This window comes from Aedes aegypti, chromosome 3, assembly GCF_002204515.2.
Source record: "Aedes aegypti strain LVP_AGWG chromosome 3, AaegL5.0 Primary Assembly, whole genome shotgun sequence".
Lineage (NCBI taxonomy): Eukaryota > Metazoa > Arthropoda > Insecta > Diptera > Culicidae > Aedes > Aedes aegypti.
Window position 1 is genome coordinate 156,870,681 of NC_035109.1, and position 23,907 is coordinate 156,894,587.

At 37.0% G+C, this 23,907-nt stretch overlaps 2 protein-coding genes across 3 annotated transcripts in view; one reads left to right on the forward strand and one right to left on the reverse strand.

Annotated features, from left to right (window-relative positions):
- LOC5573051 (diamine acetyltransferase 2) overlaps positions 1–10,791 on the reverse strand; it is a 34,904-nt gene extending 24,113 nt beyond the window's left edge. The window contains exon 1 of the mRNA XM_021852914.1: positions 10,086–10,791. The gene's annotated coding sequence lies outside the window, so the exon portion shown is untranslated. The remainder of the gene's footprint in view (positions 1–10,085) is intronic.
- Positions 10,777–23,907, forward strand: part of LOC5573053 (box A-binding factor) — a 143,259-nt gene continuing 130,128 nt past the window's right edge. Inside the window, exon 1 of one of the 2 annotated variants that reach the window (XM_001654325.2) lies at positions 10,777–11,156. In XM_001654325.2, the coding sequence (XP_001654375.1) occupies positions 11,150–11,156 (7 nt within the window). In that variant the 5' untranslated portion in view covers positions 10,777–11,149. The remainder of the gene's footprint in view (positions 11,157–23,907) is intronic. The other variant, XM_001654324.2, reaches the window with a different exon arrangement.

The window sequence follows — 23,907 nt, forward strand, 5'->3', positions numbered from 1 at the left end:
CAACACCTATGCAATGTAAACAAAGCGTAAGTTACAATGTAATAGTTTAGTAACCAAAATTAAAAATCATCAATAAGATATGCTACAAATTATCTGAAATGCAACGGCAATGTAATTTGTTTTATTTTTCTAAAATATTGCATTTGTTACCAGTGCTACTTGGGTAGGATACCAGTACTTGTTTTAAAAATATAAATTATAATTCTTTGAAACAGCATGCATAAACATTCAAGTTTTCTTCGAAAATCTATCAAAGTTACCCCGTTTTACGGTATTTAATTTTTATGAAAATTCTGATAGAAAGGTTGCTAAAAAAGCATTCAACGCCGTAGACGATTGTTTAACATTATTTCTGTTGCATTTTTGTCACTACATTGTCCATTTTGAAATAAAAAAAAATATACATTTAAAAAGATATTTCTATACCCAGTTGTTGAACACATACATAACCTATCTTAACCTAATTTTGAACGATTGTCGCTAAATGTTGACCGTTTTACTCCCGCAATCATTCAACTTGCAAGTTTGCGCTTCTCGTCGGTTGCGAGGACAGGATTAGGTCCGTGGAGCACTTTCCCTCACCACTCTGTTCTGAGACGGAAGTGAATCGTCCCCTTCGGCACTCCATAGACTTTAACGGTTTCACCTAATGTATATTACCTTCGAAATTACAACATCAATCGCGAGATTGAGGTTATACTCCTGATAAATCGGCAGCCGATGCGTAGTTTCAATCTTGATGTAAACAAACAAATGGTGATGACATTGATGCCATAGTTAAGATAGTGAAATTCGAAAAAAGATTCAGGATATAGTCAGGGATGCAATCGCGTTATTCACCATTGCAACAGACACCATTATATGATTTTTTTATGATAACTATTCAACAGATATTTAAAGCAATAAACAATACTATATTGTGTAACGCAATATTCCATTGCAATATGAGTGTTTGGTACGAAAATAAAATATCTGGCAATACTGCTGATGAAACCAAAACCTTCATGTTATGCTAGTATTCAACAAATGGAAAATGTACGTTAAACGAAAGTGCAATTGAAAATGTTTTTTTTGTAATTAATAGATACAATTAAATTGTACGGATGTTTAGAAAATAACTAAAGTAGACTTTTACTAATTACTTTTAATATGCTATCGAGAAAAACGCGTTTAAAGATTTCAATACATTTAGGCCTCGTATTGACCAGGTTTGCGATAAATTAAAATACAATCATTACAGTAGTATGAAGAATAACGTGTTCATTAGAATCAAGAATTTTTATTATGAAAACAAGTAAATATAGCTACGGAATTCAAAATGGGCCTGTTATGTTTAGAAACACGGGATTTTTGGTGAATTTCTACGCATAACAGTCCCATTGATAGTACATAGTAACCAATTATGTGCTAAGTATACTGCTGTAGATGACCGTTCTTACGCATAGATTGTACCAAATGTAGAGGATGTATATTCGCAAGCCTATGTTGAGGCACTTAATGAAGGCTCAAGTGATACGTGCCAAACGGAGCCACATGTGGGGAAGTGAAGAAATACGATTTTATAAGTTTTCTGTATGTTTGATAATGAGAAAATGCATAAGTTAGTGAAAAAAAGAGTGGATGAGTAAGTTAGAGAGTTTATAAGATTCAGTAATTCCTATGTTGACTCTTTCAGCTGCAGGCTCGACAGAAATTCTGTAAATATTTAACTCAGAATTCACGACACAAATCTTCACACGATCTGACATTTCTTAGGACTTGGTTTGCAAAATCATGATATTTTATACATCGCAAATTAAGTTTTAGATCCACCAACATATTTGCCACTTGCACCGAAGCACCAGTTATCCGGAATAACCCAGTATGTGGCCAGGCAAGGATGGAAAAAATTCGTCTCTAGCGACAAACAACACGGTATTTGAACGGTCTAAGAGCGCCGTCGCTCTTGCAGCAGCATGATTTGAGCACTTCACTACACGTGCGTTTTACCGATACATGAAGCATCCGATGCATCGTTTGTCGTGGGACAAAAAGTTTGTCGGATGTTGTTACAAGTTGCGATCAACCCAAATCATGCCGTATTCGCGCTATTATTTTTCGCGCAGACCACGTGCAACTGATTTTAAAACAATAAATAGCATGTACAAAGGCAAATCACATAGGAAAACCGAAAAAAAATCCTCAAAATAATAAAACTTTGACTCGCGAACGATTAGTTGCTGGCGCACATTCAGAACGATGCATTATTCGGCGAGCGCAGTTTGTTGTGATTACTTAACGACAAAAGGTTAATCGTTGTTGCTATGATCGCACGATAAAGGCAACCGCGATGCATCATGGATTTTGTCATGATCACTAGATTTCCATCCTTGTGGCCAGGATATCCAAAACCTCTAGAACTATTCTTCTTTTGACTTGATTTGCAAATTCATGAAGTTTGATAGGTCTCAGAATCGCCAATATAATGGCCACTTCCTCTGGGGAACAGGGTTTCCAAAACAACCTGGCGTGTTATCAAGTCATCCAAAAACGTTTGAATCACTCTTCTTTAGTCTTGAATCGGGAATTTGTAAAGTTTGATGTAGCCAGCTAGGTTTTAGAACCCCCAATTTAGGGGCCTTTTCCCCCAGGGAACCACCCAGTGAACCACGTATCGTATAAGAATGTGCTCCCAAAATCACATATTCGTACGTCAAACATCAGAATTGCACAAGATGCCAAATTAAGCGTTATCAATGTCAACACAAGTTGTATATGAATCCCCAATACGATTCATAACCGACAATCTGTGTTGACAACAAAATATGTCGTGTATAGTGCAACGTAGAATCGCGTTAAGTTGTATAAACTTACGGATCATGTATCAATCCAGAAAGCAAAAATTACCACTTAAACTTGATATCTGCTGACGATGGGAACATTCCAGCATGTGGTCAAGTCATTCAAAAACGCTTTAACTATTTTAACCTTCATCCAGCCAACATACGTTTTCATGCTGAAAAACACACTAAAACCTGCATAACTTCTTTGTTTCTTGATGGCTTTTTAGAAGTTCCCGAAAAACTCTTCTAGTTTAAGGCCAGAATGTTTTGGAAATATGGTCCAGGTGGTTCCGGAGTTATTCCGGATTGTCTTGGGGCACCAAAATTGGCCACATCATCCCTGCAACGGATATCTCAGGATCCTTATGAGCTAGACGGTTGGTGTCTTCGGCAAAGTCGTTCAGTAGAACAAGGGCTACCTGGCACTGACAAAACGGTTTGGGAATTCGTCTGCTAGGTAGCGCTAGCAACATTTTTTCATGAATTTTCTATAACTCGAGATCCTGATGAGCTCGAAAGTTGGTATTTTCGGCAAAGTTGTTCAGTAGAATAAGGGCAACTTGGCAGTGAAAAATTTGTTTGGGTGCTAGGTGGCGGTAACAACATTTTTTGTTATAACTCAAGATTCTTATGAGATGGTGTTTTTGGCAAAGTTGTTCAGTTGAACGAGGGCAATCTATCAGTAAAAATTCTGTTTGTTAGTTGATCCGCTAGGTGGCGCTAGCAACATTTTTTTTAATTTTTTTTATAACTCAAGATTCTGATGAGCTATGATGATGGGGGCGATTTGTAAAACTGAATTTGGGGGGCGAAAAAGCTGGAAAGGAGGCGAAATAATAGTATGGGAGCAATTGAAAAGCAAAAATATACTGAACGTTTGTAAGAGACACTCATTTAATGGAAACATATACATCTGAAGAATAATTTATTTGTCACCTAACCTGCCCTTCCACGTTTACTTGTCCCATGTTTTATGTAAACCATGGGGTAAGACACTCATTAATATTGGTATTAATATATATTATTTTTATGATATCATCGAGATAGCCACGATACCTAAAGACATCTGACAGAAGTATCTTGAATTTAAGTCAATGCAGGGGGCTTATAAACAAGCGGCTAGGGATCGTGGATTATATGTCTTGCGGATCTGACCGCAAGAGACAAATTGCATCGGAATCGAGTTGCGGAATGGCCCGGATATCGTAGAAAGATGTGGGACATTGATGACAATGAAGCTTCACCGAATGTGATGCATCGTACAAGGTGCCAGTCTCTTTCTAGCCAGGCAAACAGTGTGGTCTATGTTGCATTTCTCATATATTTGGCTCAATATAGAGAATGTCAGGTATAGATTCTGATATTGGTCGTGATATCATGACCATATGGATCTGAGACGAACTGACAATAAACACAACCTGTTTTTTCATATAAATAATCAATTTGCCTTGGCAACTCCGGCAACAGGCAAACAGCAAAACTCCATGCATACTTGATAATCTTCTCAATATCAATATTAATATCATTAATAAATATTAATATTTCAATACTGGATCTAGTGTCCTGCCCTATGATGTAAACCTTATGGGCCCTGGGACAAATATGCGTAGAACGGCAGTAACTATTTCATCTGTTCTTGTATGTTGCCTCTAAACGCGCTCGTTTTTAAACTATTATAGACAAAACATGACTCATTGTCATTTAGATTTGAATGATTTTTGCCAAAGATCACATTGAATGTATTTAGAAAGAAGAAAATATGTGAGAACTTTTGGCGATACTTGAAATTTATCAAATATAAAGTTAAATTTTTCACACATTTGCTGTACTATTCGTTCTGAAATTTTAACTACACGAATTATAATTAGTATTTTTAGCACAAGTCATTTCATAAATAAATTCATGTGAATTTTGTGGAAAAAAAACTAGTTCAAATGATAAAATCAATATATAAATCATCTAACTTAAAAATATGCCTGAGTAACATCAAATTGCATAGAACAAGGGATTTAGAAAAAAATATAAACGTTTTTATATCTTTTTAGTTCAATGAATGAAGAGTTTCAAACTAGTCTGGGTTTATTATATATTTTTATATTTTGTATGTCGATTGGTATGTTTACAGAAAACTCAATACATCTGGCAGGTCTATCTGGCAGTGTCAAATCTGATTGGGAATTCGTTTTTACTTTGATCAACTTAGTTTTAAAACTTAGAAAGTTTATTTTGGGAAGATTTTACTTACTTTCTTGTGTACTCATTATAATTTTTAAACCGTAAGTGACTATTAAAATTGTAATACATAATGTAAATACCATTTTATTCTGGGATTTTCTTCTCTATCTGTTTATTTAAAAACTGTGCAGATTTAGAGTTTGAAGATATATGAAAGATTAGCAGCAATCAGATCAATATGATAGACCAATATTTGTCAACTCCATTAGAGATGAAACGAAAACAACCGTATCGATTGTTTGATAACAAGAATATATGAAATATCATTGGAAATAGTTTTACTAGGAATATTAATGAACTTTACTGTTTACGTGTTTTTGTTTTATTCCAAAAGGTTTCAATAATTATCCCTCATGTTGGAGTTATACCGATCATAATAAGCATAACACTCGATGAGCGCAATAAATTTGCATAATAAAGGATAATAGTTGTTTAAAACTATACGTCTTAGGCAAATTCCCATCATGTATAAATCCCTTCCAAAAACCAAACAATCTGTAAACGTTCAAATAGAACCAACGCCAACAAGTTCATGTAACGTATTACATACAAAACAGCCAGTTGACTAATCAAGAAAAAATGCATAGAACTGGCTAGAATGGGATTCTTAACAGAGCTGCGTATCACTTATAGATATGCCTACAGTTTTAAGTTGAACCATTGATTCTTCTTCCTGGTATAACGTCCTCACTGAGACAGAGCTTACTTCTCAGCTCAATGTTCTTATGAGCACTTCCACAGTTATTAACTGAGGGCTTTCTTTACCAAAGTTGTCATTTTCGCATTCGTATATCGTGTTGTAGGTACGATAATGCCAAGGGAAGTCAAGGAAATTTCCATTACAAAGAGATCCTGGATCAACCGGGAATCGAGCCCAGACACCTTCAGCATGGCTTTGCTTTGTAGCCGCGGACTCTAACCACCGGCTAAGGAAGGCCCTGTTGAGCTGACGCTGTTTGAGCCCAATGCAACTCGATCACGATCACCAATAACACTATGAATTAGGAAAAGATACCACTAATCTTACTGATAGTGGTGTCAGTTTGCGTGGGCGGGCTACAATGGCCTCAACAACAACTATTCCGAACAATTCTCAAGATTTCTTCAGCTCTTCTTTAATTGAATTTGATCAGAATTGATAATGATGTACTGTAACACTGATAGAAATTGTATGGTAATGAAAACCATACATTTTTTTTTTAAATATTTGGTATGCAAGTAAATAGTAATAATAACAAAAGATAAACCAGGACGCACAACGTTTTAGTTCATGTTACTATGAACTGATAACATAACATTTAGTACATTGATCTAGTCAACAAGAGTGCAAATTTATTTCCTAATGTTATTTATAAAAGCCATATTTCTAAGAAACTGGCAGAAACGACCTATAAAATATCAGGTAAGCCCCCAATAAATCTTTTTTTGGCCGAAAAATTTCATGTTTTTATTACCGGCAGGACGTCAAGAATTGTGATTATTCGTTGAATTGGTTTCTGTCCTACGAAACCTTACCACAGGGTGGAGCACGGAAGGAAAAGTGAGGAATATGGAATACAGGTTAGAGAAATTGTTTTTATGCATCAAAATTGACCATAGAATGAAGAATCTGGCTGTCATCGAGCCTTTCATTTCTGCGTGTCTGCGATGAACTGCATAGCTTCAGCTTAATCCGCCCTCTTTATCATGCAGCATCAAGATTATAGCCATTAATTGTTCAATGTGTGTGTGGTTCCACTTAATGTAGTGATTGGAAGGGACAATAAAGTAAAATGAATCATTTTTAAAATCATAACAACACAACAAAATTACACTTACCATTTGACTAAAACCAGGGTTTCATTCACAATCTATACATAATCATTATAAACATGGTAAATTTTACTATGGTGGAATTTGGTTTTAAAACATAGTAAAATCAACCACGGTATAGTTGTTCTAATAACGTGTGCCATTGAAATCAATTGGTAAAGGTGTTTTTATTTTACCCTAGATTTGGTACCGTTACTATGTCTTTCTCTTAGGGAATATTTTGAAGTACCGTAATCCGGGGTAACATTGATCATTTTTTGCGATATTTATTATTTTTTTCATTTGAAAATGCAAATGTCGCAAATATTATATTTTTAAAACAAGTACTGGCACTCACCGCTCTTGACTTTACTCTGCATTTTGGTTTTCAAAAGATAAAAAAATAGGTTTTTTTTTTCCTTTATTAACGAGATTTTCGGCCATTGGTCGGTTCGTCTAAAAAAAAAAGGTTTTTTTTTTAGTGAGTTTTTGATTTAGCTGATATGGGGTAACATTGATCACCCATGTAAACAACGTTCGGTAATATTGTCGTTACTTAATAAAATCATGGCTCATGAAGCCGAGTATGAAAACCAAACTCTTACAAGTCATTTACTTTTTGAGTTAAGGTACCGTGGGGTAAGTGGATACAGAAAAATTAATAGTCAACTTCATTGTTATGTACAGCTAACGTTAATAATGTTAATCAAACGTTTTTCTGTGGATGACAAGTGAGGGACTAATATACTTCAAATCACCATTTATTTTGATTTTTTTGATTGTTATGTAATGAGTATGCGGAACTTGAAAATTTGCGCCAAATGATTCACTTGCCCCACCATGGTGGGGTAAGTGGATCACCAATAAAAAAAATCAATTCTCAAAACAAATGTGGTGTAATTATGTATAGTATGAATGACATCACTTTTGTTCTTGTAATTAGTGCTATTTATGTTACATTTTGATACCTTTAAAATTAAAAAGTAACTTTATTTTACCAAGATATAATGAAAAATACTTAAACATTAGTTTGCACTAATTCGAACAAAAAAAATATATTGTAACTAGAGTAATTTGGAGAAAAATCATCCATTTAATACTCATAAGTTGTACAGAAGTATTGTAGGATTATTCCTAACGATGTTTTTGAATAAAATTCATAATTTAAAAATATTAGTTACATTTACTTTTGATTAACATACTGAAATCTTTTTATTCTATTTATTAATTTAGATATTCCATCTGCCTAGCACAATCAATATGGTCAAATAAGGTTCCCTAATATGCTTTCAATTGAAAATTTTGTATACTTTGCCTTTTTTGCAATTAAACAAAAGATATACCACAAAAAGTTTTGTTTGAATTTTGCAATATTCATTCTTTTATATTTTTTCTATACCAGAAAGATTGATATACCTTTTAGGTGGATTAATTCAAATTTTCTATGGCCACTTTGACAAATTTAAGCTAGGAATGGACAATGTTAAAGGAAAACAACATTTGCGGATATTGAAACTTATTCAATTTCTTGTAAGTAGTCTGCCAACAAATGATAATAATACTTGATCCACTTACCCCACCCCATGAAGAAGTAGGGGTAAGTGTACCATGTCCAATATATCTGTATTTATTCATAAAAATCACATATTTTTCATCGATATTAATTAAATTAGAACTGAAATGCTCACCATGTGTTGAAAAAACTAATAGTATTCGATTTTAGACTGAAATACAATGGATTTTTGATTGGTAGAAAACAATTTTGAAACTAATTGATTTTTGCTGCTAACAAGTTTGCTTGTGTTAGTGTATGTGTAGTACCAGTTTTGCAAGAGTATTAGTGTGGACGTAAGAATATAACCTAAAACGAAGCAATGGTGCGAAAACATTCAACATATTCAAGTATTTATGCTTAATATGGACAAATGATCCACTTACCCCACTGATACACTTCCCCCACTGTACCTTATTCAAAAAATAAAAACACTTTAAGCCGCGGAAAACGCCTTTAGATAGGCAATTTCCTAAGGAAATTCTGCATTCTTAATAGTAGTTCGTTTATGTTGCTTAATTGAATGAACTTATGCAAGATTTGACAACGGAATCATTTTCGGGGATGCCATTTATAGTAACAATCGTAATTGCCTTGTTCATACCACTTTAAAAACTCATGGCAGACATGAATCTTCGGTAGTGTTATCCATAATAATAAAAAACATTGATTCAAATAATTTAAAATTTTTGGCATGAATCAAATGCAATTTTCGCATAAACCTCCATTTTTATGAGCTCATTAACGTGCAAAAGAGAGGCACCATTTGTGCTTTGTAAATGTTCCATCAATAAATGATAATTTGAACTTTTTACGCGAAGGGTTTTACCCTGGGAGGGAGGCACAGATGCTACACACGAAATATGAAACAGTTTTATTTAAAATGCAAGATAACTCCTGCTTGCTAACGACAGTCAAGGCAGACTTAATGAAAACCGCGAGTTTTCTTTTGTTGTGTACCTTCGATCTTTTTGGACAAACATGGGAAGAGGGCCATGGTTTCTATGCATTTAATTTCCATTTTTATTGGAAATAGTAAAAAGATACGTATTTCAACGCTTTAGCGGAATTTGGGGCAAGTGTGCCACCCCTGATTTTTATAAAAACTATTTGTTTTGAGCTTAATAATATGTTTCCTTATAGTTCATAATAAAATGAATGAGTTTTTACAATGGGATAATAAGTTTGTGCTTTCATTACAGTACTAACGTGTTTGGAACATTTTTCAAAATTTCTCCATAGCAATTTCCATATAAACCTACATTGTCTTTGGGCCACCTTTAAATCATCACCTAGAAAGCCCAAAATTTCACAAATTTCACTATTTTTATGGTAAAGATGGTAAGGAAGATATGGGAGATTGGATTTTCAAACATATAAAAATTTGTGCATCACCTTAATACTACACCATACCATTTTATGATGTCAGGTCTGTAATAGCAGCTGACCAATTTTTCCGGATCAAAAAGATCCCATAAGTTTCTTGCCACGACAACCACAGGCGCCATAAAAAGAAGTTGCCAAATACTAAGCGGAACAGACTTTATCCAAACTCCTATGGTGCATTGCAGAGGATCCTAAAAAATCTCGTCGACATACACTCTACCCCCCATCACTAAATTGATCTGCATTCAGACGCAGCCAGCACCATTATTCTTTCTTATAATAAGAGGACCAGTACTTACACATTGAGAATGTTATTGATCCCGAGTAGCATCAGTAGCAACAACGGAGAAGCAATTGCGGGTGGTCAATCATGCTCATGCTCGTTGAAATATTTTCAGGTTCACGGAGAAGAGTTGCATTTAAATATCTTTAGAATAGTTCTTAGACATTTGTTGTCGTTAATAACGGTTCCAGACACACCGTGAGTAAGTTCAGTTCAGCACCCAGCAACGTGGTTGATACGTGAACGCATATGCGTCGCCCTCTCGCCCTCCATGTCGCCTTGTTCAACTTTCTTCACCATCCCTGGGGCTGAATTTCCCGAGTGTTCGTAATAATAGAATATGTAGAACAATTCGAACCCCACACCACGCTGCTTTGGCCGGGCACACGGAAAGAACACTGGGCCGTTTGAGTTTTGCCGTTGCATCGCGTTAGATGGCGCTCAACAAATTGTGGCGCAAATCACTCACTCGCGCACTGTACTGTAGTGGCCCGGACATTAAAGTGTTCACCAATAACAAGCTAGGCTTAGTCGCCACCAACAGTGGCGAGTTGTTTTGCTGCGCCCTGTGGACGGAGTTCCCGCAAGCCATCATTTGCCATTCTTTCCCTTGACGGATTCAGTTGATGGTATAGTGAGAGAGCAGTTCGATCGACGCGACGTGAGTCCCTGAGTTCGCGACCGGTGATTGACGCGGTGTTGATCAGTCCGGAATTGAACAATCACTGAACGCCTAGGAGCTTTCGAGTGTCCGCTGGCCCTATTACTTATGTACGTTTCTGTGGCACTAGCTGATTACAAAAATTGTGCCGTTTTTATCAAAAACTGTTTGTGGTGAAGAAAACGTGTTTTTTTATCTTCTGTACATTGATAACAAAAATATCACACGGAGTGCAAGTCGTTTCGGAGGATTGTTTTCTATGTAGAACTTTGCTGATAAGTTTTATCGCCTTTTGTCGACGACCTACGTAGACGTGCTCACGTAAAGCACGGGTGTGCGCGCCTTGGTGACATACTGTGTGAATCTTGATAACCTGACTGTGACGTGGAAGCGTAAATTTGCTGAAAAGTGTTCCAAACATGGCGGGTAAGAACTATTTTACGAGTTTTGTTTAATAAGCGTTTAGAGATCCCAGCTACACATGTTGTGCCGGCGGGGCATGACAGCGTATGATTACGATTATGTAAGATTCATTATCATTGACAGTTATTCAAGTGATTGTGTTATCTGGTTGAAACAAGGCTGTATATTAGGGGACTGAGATCGCTGGCCCCTTTTAATCATTAATGAGAATTGGTGAACAGGTGGTTGAAAGATAGAACGTTGAATTACCAAAGTTTAATATTTACCCCTGATTTTATGTTCAAAGAATTAATTGTTTTATAATTTTATATGAGTGTGTTTCGGCCATTTATTTTTTCAATGTCAGTGCTCTAGAAAACACTCACAATTCGCTGCCTCTTTTCAACCTAAGCTAAATACATTTCGAGACTTTAATGATACCAAACGGTAAGCTACAAGCTAATTGAATAATTGGTTCACGTACACCCAATCTACTGTCAAGAAATCATTCCTACAAAACATCTGGGGACATCCTTTAGGAACTGTTGCAGAAACTATTTAATAGAAAAGTAGTGGAAAAATTTTGGAAGATTTTGAAATAACGTAACTTTTGATAGATTTAGTCAGTGATCAGTCAGATCAGGTCAATGTTTTTGTGTAAGTTCAAGTGTAAAGTACTGAACTCATTTTGGAAATCAAACAGTTTTTACATTCCATCCATAAAACCGTTGATACTTCTATTTGTTGTTTGACGTGCAATGCGTTTATCAGAAATGTCGCAAATCCGGTTGGGCATCAATATACAGTCGACTCTCTACATCTCGATGTTCTTCTCGATATCTCTCCCTATGTCGATGATTTCATGAGTCCCTTCAGTCTGCATACATTTTTACTCTCCATATCTCGATATCCTCCTTATCTCGATATCTCCATATCTCGATGTGTTTCTGTTGATTTTTCGTTCTCAATTTTTTCTCCGTATGTCGACATGACCAATATCGAAGGTTACTAGACTAAGGTATTGGTATTCAAAACAAATTAGGAGCGCAAAATGGCGTCTGATTGTGTATTACTTTCTTGGATTCGGAGTGTTTTTTCAATTAAGTATTCATCCAAAATTTGTTCTTTGTCTCGATCTCTCCCTATCTCGATGGTCCCTTCGATATCGAGATGTGGAGAGGCGACTGTGTACGGCTCACATCACCAACAAGATGTCTTCCTGACCTTTACCTTCTCTTACTAGCCCAATATCTGGTCCTTACTACTTTTCTTACTAGCCCAATAGTGGTTCCGGAGAGACGAAGGGTTTGGCGGCAATGGGAATGGTTTAGTGGGTCAGGGGTGTAGTCCTGTTTACTGCTTGCATGTAGTAAATGGTCCCCAACCCCACACGGCGTCTGTTGAGCAGATTAACCCCCCATTGCTAAGAAAAAAAAAGCACGGTCGTATTATATAAGTCAACGTTTATTTATTACGTAACTCTAAAATTGGTAGTTTTCAAACCCCTCCTCCCCGTCCGTAACGCTTTTTGTATAGAAAAATTCAATTTTGTGTACTGTGTATTTGTTTCACTACTGGACTGCGAAGTGTATCCTCATAAGTGCGACAGTGTGAATAAAAGTGCGGGATTGCATTGAATCTTGTTGGTGTCTTTGGAGCACTTATTCTTTGATTTACGAAGAACAAGTCCCCCGAAGACACCTAACCGATTTGATGCATTGTGCACTTTTATTAGCGTTTCCGCACTTGTAAGAACTTCTGCGATAGTCCAGCGGTGAAAGAAATGCGCAATATGAGCCGTAACGCCTACTCCCCCCTCCCCCTAGAGCGTTGCGCAATTTGTGGATGGTGCCTAAGGCAAGGCTCATTATTTTCTCATGCATTAGTTTCTCTTTTGAAACGTGGCTTTTTGTGCAAGGTTCCTAAGGGTCACGTAGTTGCTACTCCGTGATTGACCAGAATAATCTAAGTTGCACAAGGAACCAAGAGATGTAGCTTGAGAGATGCTTTCCATCTTCAATGTACACTTTCGAGAACTCCAGACATTAAAAAGTCAATAACGGCGCCGGCCACGTCCTTACGATCATCGGGGGGAAGGGAAGGAATGTTAGTGTGACATCCATTGTTACTAGAGACCGAGATCACCTCTGCATCTCCATGGTTGTCATGAGAAGAAGTTGTGTTAGTGGGAAGGGATCATAGCTGCATGATCAGGATTCACCTTGGTAAGTGATGCGACTCATGCAACCTCAGTTCAAAAAATCACCTATCAATACTCTAAAGACAACGTGAACATAAGATAAGTCGACTCTTTTAGCGTTGAACCATTCAACGGTTATTTTTTAAAAATGATAAAAATCAGGCATACGGTATGGACTTTTTAATGTTAATGTTCAAGAGTCTACGTCGACACTTACAGTGACGAACTGTTCATATTTTGTTAGGTCAATTCATTAAAGTAACATTCCTACCGTTGTAATAATATAGAGATGTTCCGTAACATGTTTTATATTTAAAAAAGGCATGAAACGAGCTCACCAAATTGATCCTCATCCATCCGTGATTAAGGAGCTGTAGCTAATTTAATCAGCATGCTCGTTTCACAAAACGAAAATATCACTCCGGCGATGCAAGAACATAAACTCGATTGCACTTAGAACGCGTGCAAACTCCGGCGACGAGACAACGCAAAATACACGATTTTTCTAGTGAAGATGAAACGAAGCCAAAACCCAAACCCCCAAGGCACGAATCTAGAGATCCAGACAGCCTCTCAAGCAGAAAACCTTATCGATTGGTTACCAACAGCGAGCGAGCATTCGATCAAGCCCTCAGCCCGATCCGCTGTCCGGCTCTCTAGACTCGTGTACCCGAAAATTTGAGATCCGGCTAAGATGCATTTTCACCTTCTGCTTGGGCTTTAACGATACACTGCCCAACAGAACGCGTGCAGAATAACCGTTTCATTTTCGCTAGACACTTTTTTTCACAAACTGCACCAGTCGTTTCACTGTTTTCACCAGCCGAATCTAGTAATTTTCCAACTGTTTTGAGTTGGGTAATGGATCATAACACAAAATTTTCATAAAAGTGTGCAATAATAGTGAATGCATCCCGATGTTATTTCTGGTACCCTCAAATGGTCTTCTACGAAATTGCAAACAATTTTGTACGCACCTCGTTGCAGAACTCGAATTTTTCAACACTCGTCGTAATTATCGTAAATATACGACTCGTGCTGTTATAAACATCATCCTGCAACTTGAATTTCTGGAAGTATTTCTTGATATATTAGGGGTTCCTGGGGTAATATGCACCACTTAAGGAAAATGTGTCGAAATGAACACTAAACAACATGTATGAAGTGTTTTAATACATGAATCTAGTTGGTTTGGGTTCACCCTACATGGTGTAGAGCGCATTTTCATCATATTTACATTAGATTGTTGAAAAATTAAACTTTTTTCAAACATCTCAAAGAGTTTTATAAATTATAATGCATAGCAATCAAAAAGAGCGATAGATGTTGTACTTCTGAACATTGCTGGCATTAAGTCGCATTTCAATGAGTTAGAAATTATAGTCAGCAGGCAAAAAACCAAAATTGTTATGCTAACAGAAACTCATTTAACTTCAGAAGTGAGTATGCTATGAAAAACTTTCATATGATATGTTGTCACTCTGCTTCCAGTCATACAGGCGGGGTGGTTATGTACATATATCCATGAGCAAGTTAAATTTCATGTAGTTGACAAGTCAACATGTGGATCAAATCAGTTCATTGCTTTAAAAGTATTTAAAGGGCTAAACGTTGGAATTTATGGTTTATTGTATCATTCACCTAGTGCAAATCAGCAAGAATGTTTAAAGCATTTGGAGCAAATTTGACTTGAAAGAGTAATTGATGACAAAGTAATGAACCTAATCGCTGGAGACTTTAATATTAACTGGAAGAACGTCAGCGATAAAAGAAAACTTCAAAATTTAATGCAGTGTTTTGATCTAAATCGAAAAGTGGATGATATTACACGGCGTACAATTTAATAAATGTTTAGAACCTGTAGAAGATTATACAACTTTCAAATGTTTTAAAAACTAAAAAACTAATCAAAAGCCGCACTTATATCTCTGTTGAGTAGAAGCATGTCTGACAATAGTGAAAGAGAAGTAGATGAAAAATTAGATATTTTGAGCACCTTGTTGAAAGAGAACATAAATAAACTTGGTGTTATCAAAAGCATAAAATGCAACAGTAGAAAAAAATGGTATACAATAGAGTTAAAAAGTTTGCAACTTGCAAGAGACGATGCGTATAGAAAAGCTAGTACTAGTTGGGATGAAGCTGATTGGCGTCACTACAAAGTTTTGAGAAATGAGCATGCATACTCTATTAGAAAAGCTAAAGCAGAATACACTCAAAGGAAAATTGAACAAAATAGAGGAAATAGCAAGCAATTATGAAAAACCCTAAAGTCGTTATGGAAGAGTAAAAAAAACAATTAGGTTAACATTCTATAGAAAGGTTGTAGAGAACGATCATGAAATATGTGAATGGTTTAATAGTTATTTTATTGATAGCATTAAGCAAATTAACAGCAGTATTTAAGATGTTCCAAACTGCTTTGAAGACGAGAGCGATCATTTTGCGGAAACCTGGAATGTGTTCCATCGTATTTCATATGATGTGTTCACAAAACTGGTAGTTCATCTGGCATCGATAATCAAATTTACAAGTGCTGAAAGATTCATTAGAAGTCACCGGAGAATATTTGCTTGAAATAATGAACCGATGCACGAGTTCACTAGTTTGACGTTTGAGCGATGCCGAATTCACTAGTTTCCATGGTGACATAAATAACACGGCACCGCTAAAACGTCAAATAGTGAACCCGTGCATAGGTCCATTATTGAGTCTCTAGAACAGGGAAATTTCTATAGGAGTTGGAAACAATCAACGGTGGTACTAATTTCAAAAGCGTCTGGAACAACGAAAGCTGAAGAACATAGACCTATAAATATGCTACCAATTTTCGAGAAAGTGTTAGAAATTATAGTTTAAGATCAATTACTTGAGTACACTCAGGCAAATGGACTATCGATAAACATAGGAATCCCTTATGAAAATTCGCCACAAGAAATCGGATTGAAATTCATAAATATGTCTTATGAAACCAGAATTTGAAAACAAAAAACATTTTCGCGGCAACCTGGAATCGAACCAAGAACCTTGCGATCGATAGATCCGAGCGTACACCACACGCCTATCGACGCCTTGATGTGGAGTGATGCTAAAACGATACATAAAGCGATCGTATTGCAATAATCGTTCCACCTTTCATAAGGCAAAATGTATGAAATTCGATAGTCCAGTTTGCTGCGTGTATTTAAATGAGCAAAAGATATTAAACAATCTGGATTTAGACAGAACCATTCGTGTGAATCTGCTTTGAACTTACTTTTGTATAAATGGGAACGAATGATAGAGGAAAGGAAAACGATTGTTGTTTTATTTTTGGACCTTAAAGGCCGGTTTGCTACTGACAAGAAAAGGAATCGCCTATCTCGATGCGTGGAAAATTTCAACAAAATCACATTTTTCTGATCGCAGTACGCAGTTGAGAAGAAATGTCACTTCAAAGGGGGCTCTCTGTAGGAAATTTCTTGACCCTTTCAATCAAGGAATTTCTTTACTTTTCTTGAGCGAAACAGCATACTTAGCTTAAACGGGCATTTGAAACTATATCACGTCCTGAAATGTTAAAAGTTTTGAAAAAATATGGCATAGGAGCACAGGTTCTCAAATGGTTCGAATCATACTTATCCAGTCGCACACAAATTTGTCAGTATAGAAACTCTACTTCAGTTCCAAAATCAGTGCCGTTTGGTGTTCCTCAGGGAAGCGTTTTAGGACCGATTTTATTTATTTTATACATCAACGATATGAAGAAAGCTATAAAGCATTGTGACATAAATTTATTCGCAGACGATACCGTTGTATTCATTGCAGAGAAGAACGAGAAAACGACAATTAGAAAAAAAATAGGTATAACGTAGAATTGTTGAGCAAGTGGTTGAAAATTAAAAAGCTTAAAGTGAATGTGGAAAAAACTAAATGCATGATTATAAGTAACAAAAAACAATTAAATTATTCTGAGCTAAAAATGGACATTGAGGGTTTTGAAGTTGAGAGAGTGAATGTTTTCAAATACCTAGGGGTTTATATTGATGATTAACAATTAAGTGATACGCATTTGAATAGGTTGCACAGGTTACAAAACAAATTCATGCGGTATATATTGAATTGCAGCAAATACACGCCCATATTAGGAATGTTGGAAGCTTTGCAGTGCACAATGGTCCGAGGGCGGCCAAAACCTCAAAAATCAAAGCTGTTTTATCCGAATAGTAATATTTTTCCCGACTTCCTCAACACTTCTGTGATTCAAATCCAAAGTTTGAAGCAGATTCATTGGACTTTGAATTTTATACAGCTCTTTGAGTGGACTGTGAACATGATTTTTCAAGAAAATAATATTTGCGATCCCTTTTTTCACAAGCTATTTATGAATTTAAAGAGAGCTTAAACCGCAATGGTATCTTCAGAGAAGTTGTTTGTATATACATTAAGTACATCTAAGTTGAATAAAAATTTTCATTATATTCATAGAAAGTGAATTAAAGTTAAAATTGTTCAAAAAAACATATTATTTTTATAAAAGTACCCTAAGACATTAGTAGCCCTCGAATGCCCGCAATGAGAATAAGTTCATTCGAAATTAATTAATTAATTAACTCATTACGCGTGGTAAAGATGGACAAATTATGGGTGAAATTATGAAAAAAATCCACGTGCTCGGCTGGGATTTGAACCCAACCCAGGACTCTTGTATGCTAGACGAGCGCTTTACCAACTAAGCTACCGAGCCACTTGGTGACCCCAATAACTGAGTTGGTTACAAGTTTAGAATTCAAATCCCTACAGACCACGTGGACCCCTTTCATAACCAATATCCATCCATCTCATGTTCCTACACACGCGGAGCGAGCGAGTGCGATTTGTTTAGTGTTGAAACTGTTTGCCTATCGTACCTACATCGCTTCCACAACAACTGTATTGTGGAAGAGTAAAGATGTGGGAAGGCTATCAACGTGTCGTTCTCACTCAAGTGACGACATGACTACTACAGAGAGGCAGTACACTCTAATATAAACTGACACTTATATTGAGCTATTCGGTAATCCAATCCGCATGGTTATTAAATTAATTAACTCATTACGCGTGGTAAAGATGGACAAATTATGGGGAATAGCTTTACCAACTAAGCTACCGAGCCACTTGGTGACCCCAATAACTGAGTTGGTTACAAGTTTAGAATTCAAATCCCTACAGACCACGTGGACCCCTTTCATAACCAATATCCATCTGAACTTTGCCTATCCCTACATCGCTTCCACAACAACTGTATTGTGGAAGAGTAAAGATGTGGGAAGGCTATCAACGTGTCGTTCTCACTCAAGTGACGACATGACTACTACAGAGAGGCAGTACACTCTAATATAAACTGACACTTATATTGAGCTATTCGGTAATCCAATCCGCATGGTTATTAAATTAAATTAACTCATTACGCGTGTATAAGATGGACAAATTATGGTGAAATTATGAACACTAAACAAATCGCACTCGCTCGCTCCGCGTGTGTAGGAACATGAGATGGATGGATATTGGTTATGAAAGGGGTCCACGTGGTCTGTAGGGATTTGAATTCTAAACTTGTAACCAACTCAGTTATTGGGGTCACCAAGTGGCTCGGTAGCTTAGTTGGTAAAGCGCTCGTCTAGCATACAAGAGTCCTGGGTTCAAATCCCAGCCGAGCACGTGGATTTTTTTCATAATTTCACCCATAATTTGTCCATCTTTACCACGCGTAATGAGTTAATTAATTTAATAACCATGCGGATTGGATTACCGAATAGCTCAATATAAGTGTCAGTTTATATTAGAGTGTACTGCCTCTCTGTAGTAGTCATGTCGTCACTTGAGTGAGAACGACACGTTGATAGCCTTCCCACATCTTTACTCTTCCACAATACAGTTGTTGTGGAAGCGATGTAGGTACGATAGGCAAACAGTTTCAACACTAAACAAATCGCACTCGCTCGCTCCGCGTGTGTAGGAACATGAGATGGATGGATATTGGTTATGAAAGGGGTCCACGTGGTCTGTAGGGATTTGAATTCTAAACTTGTAACCAACTCAGTTATTGGGGTCACCAAGTGGCTCGGTAGCTTAGTTGGTAAAGCGCTCGTCTAGCATACAAGAGTCCTGGGTTCAAATCCCAGCCGAGCACGTGGATTTTTTTCATAATTTCACCCATAATTTGTCCATCTTTACCACGCGTAATGAGTTAATTAATTTAATAACCATGCGGATTGGATTACCGAATAGCTCAATATAAGTGTCAGTTCATTCGAAAGCTAAAAACAAGAGCTTTCAAGTGAGGTAAAGATTATTTTGCGAAAACTTGCGATATACAACTTTCAACGCGTTTGAAGGTGTACGGAATGCAATTCTAATCAAATAATACTAATCCTTTGATACGCTAGTACGTGAATTGTAATCGCAGTAGCCATGAGTTGCATCCAAAGAAGGGACGAAAAACTCGCTCCAATCTTCTTCTTCTTCCTGACGTTACGTTCCAACTGGGACAAAGCCTGTTTCTAAGCAGGCAGGTGTTCTTATGAGCACTTCCGCAGTTATTAACTGAGGATTTTCTTTGCCAATTGACCATTTTTGCATGGGTATATCATGTGGCAGATACGATGCTACTTTATGCTCTGGCAAGTCGAGAAAATTTACTTTACTAAAAGACACTTGACTTGTGGGATTCGAACCCACGATTCTCAGGTTAGTCTAGTTGAATAGCTGTGCGTTTACCGATAGGACTCTCTGGGCCCCTATGTATACAACATTTTGGTGTTATACAGGGTTAGATCTGAGATATTTATGGACAAATGTGCATGAAATATTCACATTTTTTTCAGACATTACATGAATTTAAACATATATTTTTGAGTGATTTTTCCAATCACGAGTTCATCGTAGTGTTTTTCTTTACAAATTTATAAAATTAGCGTATTAAATGGATAAGGTGGACATTAAGACAAGATGAACATATTTACTTATGATGGTTTTTGTGTAGAGCTTCCATATCTTTGGATGAATAGTTTATAATTTGATGTCAAAAATTGCGCTTTAGTCTAGTTGTTTTTACTATTGGAGTTGAGTATGGAAAACTTTCTCAAAAATATATGTTGAAATTCAAGTAATGCTTGGCATGCTGTGAAAATTTCATCACAATCCGTCAGTAAATAACTGCGAACTAGCCTCCTAAAGTCGACCATTTTGTATGGAAGGTTGTAAAGGGCGAAAACGTATTGTCCAAACCTGACTATTTTAATTATCAGTCCAAAAACAAGAAAAAAAAATGAAAATAAAAGTCCATAATAGTTCAATATGGCATAAAATATGTTAAATATATAATTTCAGCTATTTTAAAAAGAGTTTGAGGTTTTGGCCGACATTTGTTCTAGATCGAACCACTGTGCAGTGGCTTTCAGTAAAAGAACGTATTATTTTCAATGTATTGACTATTGTTTTCAAATTAACTAATAATCAAATGCCAGAACACTTGACAAATATTATTGAACGAGGACGAAATATTCATACGAATAAAACTAGACGAAATTACGATCTACGTGCTGTGCCGTTTACTATGACAAGTAAACAACAATCAATATACTATAGAGGAATAAGATTTTTTAAAGAATTACCACATCATCTTTGTGCTGTCTTTCACCAAAATATACCTCTCTGGAATTTTGACATCCGTTTCATCAAGTACTGCTCTATGTTGCCTGAAAATTTGAGCTTGCGATTTTTTGCGCTTTTGGAGATATTAATTTTAAAAAAATGCTCTATTTTTCAAGTTTTTTCATAGTTTCTTAATTTTTGTGCGTCGTATTATTAATTTTTTTCCACCAGAGCTTGCGTTTGTTATATATTTTTCACCAAAAAATATTACATGACATGATTCTTAGAAAAAATGTCAAAATCGGTGAAAAAAATCGATTTTTCACTAATTTTCTCTAATTTTGCTAATAACTCGAAAACAGTAGGCTGTGGAATTTGGGCGTCTTTGAGAGAGTTGTTTATTTTATCAAAATGAACAACTTTGCCGAACATGCCAAGTCTCTAGAACGTCACAGTAAAAAGTTAGATTGTGGCGCCACCTATGCGGACGATTTACGAACTATCCGTTTATGTCAGTAGATGGTCCTCGTTGTTACAAAAAAAACTTTGCCGAAGACACCAAATACCGGAAACGCTTCATTACTGAGTTATTAATTATGTCCCGCCAGATTGCGTCCCTGGCCCATAGTGGACTGGTGCGAAGAGGTCTTCTTTCCCGATCTGCGCATTTGCGTTCCGCTTTCACTGTTCTTCCATAATTTAGAAAACAATTCGCCAATTAGGATTTATTTTCAAAATTGCGGTCTTAACAATGCGGATTTTGCTTAAAAGCACTGTTTTGCTCATTGCAATTGTATCGATTGTTTGAAAAGGAACGGGTCCAAAAGAGATTTATAAGGCTTGCCTCGCGTAGTATACTATGGAATGATCCAGGAAATCTTCCACTGAATCAGAATGAATGCTGGATTTGGATATTTTGGAGCATAGGAGGAAAATACATCAAGCTACGTTTATCGTGAAGCTTTCAAACTGTGAGCAGATTGTCCAGAAGTGCTGTCACAACTGGAATTTTGCGGAACTCAACCCTACTGCAACTTAAGTTCTTCGCCGCATTTTTCCATCCTCGGTTCTGCCCCGCGCTCGTCGAAAAGTTGTGCACTTGATCCGTCCACCAAGTTCGTTGTGCCGCACGCCTTCTAGCACCAACCAGATCCGAAATAAACGGGCATTCTTCCGACATGCCCTGCCCATCGTATCCTTCCAGCTTTAGCCACCTTCTGGATACTGGGTTCGCCGTAGAGTTGGGCTAGCGCGTGATTCATCCTCCGCCGCCACATACCGTTTTCCTGCAAACCGCCTAAGATGGTCCTAAGCACCCGACGTTCGAAGACTCCAAGTGCTTGCAAGTCTTCCTTCCTGCTTGCAAGTTATAGTAGGCTAGACTTCCACTGATGATGCGCCTCCATATTTCACGCTTAACGTTATTATCAATTGTCAGCAAGGATCCAAGGAAGACAAACTCATCGACCACCTCGAAATTATCCCCGTCTATCGTAACACTGCTTTCTAGGCTAACTCTATCGCGCTCGGCTTCACCTACTACCATATACTTTGTTTTTGACGCATTCACTATCAGCCCAACTTTTGCTGCCTTGCGTTTCAGGCGGGTGTCTGAAGTCTGCCACCTTTTCAAAAAATCGGCCGACAATATCCATGCCATCCGCGAAGCAAACAAATTGACTGGATCTCGTGAAAACCGTACCCGGCTGTTAAGCCCGGCTCTCGGCATAACACCTTCTAGTGCGATATTAAGCAACAGACACGAAAGTCCATCACGTTGTCGTAGTCCCCGGCGGGATTCAAACGAATGGGAATGTTTGCCTGCAATCTTTTTGCATACCTTCCAAACACAATTTTGCACACCTTCCAGCGTTGTTCTTATCAGTCTTGTGAGCTTTCCGGAAAATAATGTTCTCGTCTATGATTTTTCGTAGCTCTACGCGGTCGATAATATCGTATGCCGCCTTGAAATCGATGAAAAGGTGATGCGTTGGACCCTGAAATTTAAGACATTTTTGTAGGATTTGTCGAACAGTAAAGATCTGGACTGTTGTCGATCGGCCGTCAACGAAGTCGGCTTGATAACTTCAAATGTTCGTTTGCTACAAGTAACAGATTACAGTAGATTATCTGGGATAACACTTTGTAGGCCGCAGTTGGAACAGTGATCGCTGGAAAGTTCTCACAATCTAACTTGTCGCCTTTTTTGTGGATGGGGCATATTACCCCTTCCTTCCTTTTCTCTGGTAGCTGTTCAGTTACCCAGAAATGGCCAGAATCTCCTTGCTCATCTTTATGAATTCAGCTACGATACCATCCTTACCAGCAACTTTATTGTTCTTAAGCTGGAGAATGACATTCTTGACCTCCCTCAAAGTGGGGGCTGATTGGTTTCCATCATCCGCAGTACTGGCGAAGGCATTTCAATTTATTTCATTATATTTGGCTATCAAAAAATATTCCGCTGGCGAAAATTTTCCGTAGATCTAGTATGGGGTCGATTTAGCGCTTCAAAATGGTTTATCATGAATTCAGAGTGGAAAAAAATCCTCGAAGTTGAAAAAATACTCACTTTTCCCAACAGAACATTTTCAAACTTTCAGGATGTGAAAATTTTATCAGACCGCAAAGCTCCACAAAAAAAAATAAAAATAAGTGTCAACTTCGATGATAATCGAAATTTTGACAGCGTGTATTTTTTTGGATTATTGTATTCATTTGCAGGCAACTTCAGAATACTATCTATCTTCTATCTTCTATATAAATAAAAATGGAATGGTGTTTTGTATGTCACGAAATGGCTTTCGAACGGTTCAACGGATTTGAATGGTTCTTTCTCCGTTTTGTTCGTCAAGGGTTCCGACGTGTTTGTGTGTATTTATATCTTAGGTTATTTACCGGGAAAGATGGAGTTGGATCAAACATGTCGCGCGTCGGTCGAGTGAAAGTGAAAAAGTAGCT